Consider the following 6479-nt stretch of genomic DNA (forward strand, 5'->3'; position numbering starts at 1 on the left):
AAAAAAAAAAAAAAAAAAAAAAAAAAAGACAGAACCCTCTCCTCCATACCAAGTGAAAAAAAACATTTAAAATCCATTAGAAAAATGGAGGGGAGAGGGAAGGTACAGATTGGCTCTGCAGCAAGTATGAAAGGGTTACGCATGTGATTTTGTCTTATTCCAAGCATCTTGTTTTCCTGGACTAAATTCAGCATTTGTGTTAAGAGTCTATTCAATATAGTGAGAGAGGAATGTGTGCAGCAGAAAAGAGAAAGCCTACCCCAAAGATGATGAACCATATATAACTGTCCAATTTGTGAGAAAAATCCTCCAACCGCCTCTTCACTGTCCTGCCGGAAACGAATTGCACGAGCCCTACAAGGGACAAGAAGAGCCTTTACAAAGAGCAGACCGATACAGGTAACAAGTGATGATCAAAAGAAAAGGTGGAGGTAGAATTCAGCCCATCTTAAATGTAAAACAGCACTTTTAGTAGACAGCAGTGATTAAGAAGGAAAAAAACCCCTCCAGTTACAAACAATTACAGTATACCCTGTTAGAACATATTAATCGGTTGCATGCCGATTACTGTCTTTACCTCCAACTCTGGAGCCAATATGCCGATTACCACTGTTACAGAGTAAAACAGCAGGACATTCTGACAAAGTTCCTTTTAAAATTGAATCCTCAAGTGTAGTCAGACTAGGAAGCTAAGCTATTTTGGCATTTATACACATACATTTGTCTGTTCTGATGCACCCAAAATCCAGTGATTTGGAGCAGACTTGATTAATCGAGTCTGTGGAACATGCAAACTGACGCACCCAGCTGGGCATCGCATGCATTTGTATAAATGGCGAAATGCCTGTCAGAGCTAAGAAAATGGCGGTGGTGAACTTGGAAGCTAAAACACCTTCAATGCATTTTAGTTCAAAAGCGTCTCCACCATTTTCTCAGTGTTGACGCACATTTCACCATTTATACAAATGTATACAACGCACCACCGGGCACTTTTAAAAGCACCCAGCACTGCAGCGCATATGTGTACAAATGCCCTTTGTGAATATATGGTCTTTTACACTCCCACAGACCCATGGAGTTGTAAGTTACTGGAATGGAAAGTGCTTGTACACATGCATGTTTCTTAGCCAGTTCTCTCCCGTGGAGCCCCTGTGTGAGTTTTAAAGATACATGAGAAATATCATCTTCAACATTTTCTAAGGGTGCCTGCTGTTACCAAAGAAATGTACCTGAACAAATATTTTCAAAATAAAAGTACAAAATCAAATTTGCTGGCAAATTACTGAAATTAAATGAATTACGTTGAGAAGGATTATGCTGTGTAAATTCCAAAGTCTCATTTTATTTCAAAGTAATTATAAAGATTCACAAATCATTTAAACTTCTCTCATTAGAACTGCTTGGATTTAGTTAACGTAAATGAAAGAAACTTACACCAGTTTTAAACAAGATAAAGTCAGGAGAACACACTGAAGGACACCGTCTTTAATACTTTTAACCTATATATTAAAATACAAATGTGATGTTCAACAGGATTTTGAAAACACCTTTATTTTAAAAGAGCTAGAAAAGCTAAGATTTGGGGCCATTTAATGACTGCCAACATGTAGCTTTGCAAGTGTTGCACACTTGTCAGACCACCTAGGAGCCAGTTTGTGCACTGGCTAATGGCCTCCGAGTTTGGTTCTGGTGATTTTAAAGTATAGGACAACAACAGACAGTCACTTGCCAGATCAGAGCAAGGATTCTGCACTACTCAGGCTGAATCACTGGCTTGTACAGCAACTTTTGTCACACGGCCCACTTTGGCTTTTTTTTTTTTAAGCAATGCATTATACATCTGCACTGCAAACTTCCTGTGCCAGCAGTGGCACACCATATACATGTGCAGAACTACAAACAGCATAGCCAGGTTTGCACAGTGTCATCGGTGGACTAATCAGCATGGTCTTTCAATAGTGACAATTATCTCACTCTGTAGCACTGAGTAAATGCAACTCTACTATTATTTGTAGCACAGAGCAACACAATGTGTTTGCGAGCGTTGCTGCCTTGCATGATAAGTCTGTGGTGTTGACACAGCGATGTCATTGAGAGATGAGTGTAACAGAGATGTACAGAACATTTCATAGCAGTCCATTTTAAACATGTTCGAGTTATAACAAACCTGAACATTCTGTAATGATACGTTTTGGGCATGTTGAGGAAAAGTTTTCAGGACACAGAGACATCATATGAAAAACTGGTTGATATGGTCATTTTTCACACGAGTCCATCAGATTTGACCATGCTACCACAGCCAATATGAGCACAACTTGTAAAGTAGAGTTGGCAGAGATGGACAAATGAATAGCATGACATTCTTTGCAACAGATAATGGCAGCTGCATAAGACAGCCAATGTTAACAGTCCCAATGCGCACAACACATGTGATGGCATCCTGCCTAGAAATATTTACCCTTCGAACAGCATAAGCTTGATCTCACTGAATCAATAACAAAATTCCCATTAGTTTCAATGACATGGGTTCAGACACAGAGTCAGATTACAGAACACAAGAGGGTGATATACACTTACCAGTAGTTGCCCCATTCAATCATCGTTCCAGGCTAAAAGCAGAAAAAGAAAATTAAGTGTTGGAACCATTGTGCTGGAACATTTTTGAACACAGGGAGAGATAAACAACAAAGAAAAGAGAACGGGGATGAAAGGACTTCTTCCATATTTCATATACTGACAACGATATGCCAGCTGTTTATCTAAGCACTAGATTCCATCTCATGCATCAGCATGGGGAATGAGAGGGCTCTTAAGAGTTCAGAAATGGCCCTAAAAGTCTCTGCTGTTCAAAAGACTATGATTTCAGGAATGTGGGGTGATGTGCACCAAGGCAGGAATGTGTGCAACAGTGAGTCGAGAAGATAATTCATCAGGCTTGACAGTCCTTGCTAGCTTCTCCAGTCTCCTCTCTTGTCTGCTGGCATTATTACAGATTCCCAGCAGCACTTTATTCAGAAGTATGCCTCTAGCATGTCCTTTCTATTCACGAACCTGCTGAACACTCTAATTTTCACTAGTTTTTGATGTTTCTGTTTTGCCTGAGGTTTATAAAAAAAAAAAAAAATATTATGGACAAGTGCAATTGAGATCTAGAATAGGCTAATAGCAAAGGGGAACAAAAATGTTTTAAACAAAATACTGACACAACCACAAATGGTTGCATGCTTTGTGTATGGCTGAAGCGCTTTTATGATGTCCAAGTATATTTGGAAAATAAAATAGTGAGAACTCAGTCATCAATATTAATGAGTCCTATTCTCACAGCATCAAGCAGAATGGAAAACAACATCAGTTATCAAATAAACTGCTCCCTTTAAATGCTTAAAATTATGACTAAATATTATCGTTATCCAGAACTGCATTGTGCATCAATTATACTCCTTTTCAGTCTTTTGCCTGAAGGTAAGTGTGATCTTCTTTGACATCAGAGTTGAGGTTGCTCAGCTCTTTTCATAAGCCAGCCAGCATCCTGTAAGATACAGCCTTTACAGGATACAGCACTCACTGAAGTTAAGAACACTGATTTTGGACAGAAACAAAACTGGGTTCTCAGCTGGTTTTTAAGGTGAGGTCCACGTTTTGTTGTATCCATGCACCTTGAAGATTTTATAATTTAAAATTATTTTTTACCATGTACAATATAAAAAGAGAAAAATGTGTGACACTTACTCTCAGCTGATAAGATCTAAGTTCATAAATATTAGGCCCTTCCCTGGGAACAGGTTCATTCCAGAAACTAAATTCCAACAGCAACTGGTTCTTGCGAGAAAGCAGCATGTTACCTCTTTCTTTGCGAAACTCTGTGAATTCCTTAAAAACAAGGAAGTTGTGATCAAAATTTGCAATGCTTTGTCCTAACAAAGTGCACACTTCTACAGAACACAGTGGCAGAGATTTTGTAAAGCTACTCCAAGGATTTGGACACACAAATCCTATTAGTTTTAATGGTATGCAAATTCCTCCAGCAGCTTTGAAAATTTCACCCAGTGTGTTTACACAATATAGGCCATAGTAACAGCAGAGCTTCAAAATCACTGGTAACACCATCCTGGCGTTTTGTAATGTTTTTCATCTGATCATCTCAAAATGTTTTACAAACATTAATGCATAACCACCCAGTTTTACAAACAGGTCAATTGAGACAGAAATGTAGAATTAGCCATGGCCACAAAATGAGTCTGGTATAGCTGAATATACAATTCAGGAGTACAAATTCTGGATCTTGTGCTTTTAGTGCGACTCTGTCCCATATCATACCAACAAGATACCATTCCTTGGAGAAGGTTATTCTTTCTGACCTAACAGACAGAAAGCAGAAGGTTGGGTAAGACCTCATATATGCTTAATAGATTACACCAAGTACTATAGTGGAAAAAGATAGCCCAAAAAGTGGAGAATCAAATTTGAAAGGCATCACCTACTGTCAGATCTGATGGTCTAGTAGGACTGTCTAATTTAGAACTGTGCTATGCTCTCCAGTGGCACTGGAAAAAGTATTTCTCAGTAAACCATTTGTCATTCCTAGCCAGACTTTTAAAAACCTCCATGAAGTCTTACCTTATTTTGTCGGAGCTTACTCATGACCTCAGTGAGAGCTGGATAGCCTCCTTCATACCGCCAGAGATGGACTGAAATAAAGAATTGCACCTCTTTAGAGACCTGGGGCGTTTACGGCAAACATATGGAACACCACAAAGTATACAGAGCTCAAAATACTACCGTGTCATACAACAGCAAAAGCTGGGTAGTAGTTTCATAATGCACTGCCATTACAGACACCAGTGTGGGTTTGAGCATTTTAAATGCAGTGGAATCATTTGATTTTTGACCAGAGGGGACTCCTGAAAAACTCAACTTATTCTAGTAAACAGACTCCTTACCCTAAAGGTAGGAATGTATCAACTTTACTGAAAGGACCTTTGCCATCACGCTACACGAATGTGATGCGGTTGTAATTAAAATTGAGTTTCCAACTTAAAACAGTGCAACTTGCCAAAATGCCTTTGTACATAGGCTTCAAGGGAAGGCAAGCGAGATGTGGAACTTATCAGTTAACAAGTCAGAAAAAACACAAAAATTACATTTATTGTTAGTTGCTCAGGGATTATCAGTAACTTTCAAAAGTAAAGCAAAAAGAGGCCCACATCTCCTAAAATGTTAATAATCATTAGGATATTTCTCATCAGAAAATAACTGCAAGACAAGTGCTGACTTAGATCTAAATTTGATAGTGACTTCTATACACTATGTTGTAACTAAAATTCTTTACGAGCGATTAGTATAGCAATGTTGCAGCTGAGATTCCCTGACCCATCCATTTTAATTCCACCTTCCCTTAAAAGAACACAAAATCTACCTACCCTCTTTTGGACTAGTTACTGTTGCTCCTTACATCTATCACAGGAATGGATTAGACTCTACTAAAAACATGTGTGTGCTGTATCTGCAAAGATCCAAATTTAAGGCGAAGAACTTGTTTTCCTAATACGCCAGGCTGGAAGCCTCTGTTATTTAACATCTTGTACAAATTTAACATATCCCGAGTAATAGCTACAGACTAGAAACAGGTATCACACAAACCAAAACCCAGTAACCCGCTTTGTCCTATTGCTAGAAAGGTTGCTACATTTTCAGGGAGACTATGGATATAGTTAGATTATTTTGGTCTGTATGCCCCCAAATTAAAAAAGAGATTCTGCTACGGAATACAATATTTTTGGTTTAAGCCCTTCAGACCCTCTCAATTTTTAACCCTCTCTTAGAAGCTGACAAATCTCTTTCTACAGTTGTCCTCTCAGGTGGCCAGTGTTAGTATTGCGAGTGCTGCAGAAATGAACACGCACATTGATATATTTTCTTTTATTTGAAGCAGCACCATTTGATATTAGCATAGATCTGGAAATAAAGTCTACTATACAACAAACAATTGCGGCTCTAACAAAATGAATGGCCATGCCTCAGAGGTGCAATGATGCTGCTGGACACCCAGGGCAGCTCCCGCACACAAGGCGGCTTCTGGTTGCTGCTGCACTGCACGATTGTGATTGCGATCCTGTGGCTGCAGCAACAGCCTTTTTTTTTCTGTCCTCACCACACCAAGTCAGCACCCAGGGCAGCTGCCATGGTTGCCCTCTCATAGCTATGTCACTGCCACCTCTGATTTCCTTCAATTTTATAGAGACTAGGGGATTTTTTAAATTTTGGATTTTAAAATTGTTTCTGCTTCTTCACATACCAATTTCATACCAAATTTGAGTATTCTGTCATTATATAACACTTTTACAAACTTGAGCTAAGGTGATGTTTTGATCTTAAAACACTGGACAATATAGATAATAAACATACCCTATTTTACAACAATACAAACCCAATTTACTGTAAGACTAGACCATTTAACTGATTTGCACTGCATTACTATA

The 6479-nt window shown here is 38.7% G+C and overlaps 1 protein-coding gene and 1 long non-coding RNA gene across 2 annotated transcripts in view; one reads left to right on the forward strand and one right to left on the reverse strand.

The window, feature by feature from the left end:
- GBAS (glioblastoma amplified sequence) overlaps window positions 1–6479 on the reverse strand; it is a 33692-nt gene that overhangs the window by 8764 nt on the left and 18449 nt on the right. The window contains exons 5-8 of the mRNA XM_019511362.1: window positions 4618–4688; window positions 3730–3870; window positions 2578–2609; window positions 260–354 (exon numbers count right to left, since the gene is read on the reverse strand). Coding sequence (XP_019366907.1) covers window positions 260–354; window positions 2578–2609; window positions 3730–3870; window positions 4618–4688 — 339 coding nt within the window. The remainder of the gene's footprint in view (window positions 1–259; window positions 355–2577; window positions 2610–3729; window positions 3871–4617; window positions 4689–6479) is intronic.
- The window catches only part of LOC109293448, a 7409-nt gene continuing 5624 nt past the window's right edge, over window positions 4695–6479 (forward strand). The window contains exon 1 of the long non-coding RNA XR_002096317.1: window positions 4695–6357. This is a non-coding gene — a long non-coding RNA (uncharacterized LOC109293448). The remainder of the gene's footprint in view (window positions 6358–6479) is intronic.

This window comes from Gavialis gangeticus, unplaced genomic scaffold, assembly GCF_001723915.1.
Source record: "Gavialis gangeticus isolate Ggan-Ray unplaced genomic scaffold, GavGan_comp1, whole genome shotgun sequence".
Taxonomy (NCBI): Eukaryota; Metazoa; Chordata; order Crocodylia; family Gavialidae; genus Gavialis; species Gavialis gangeticus.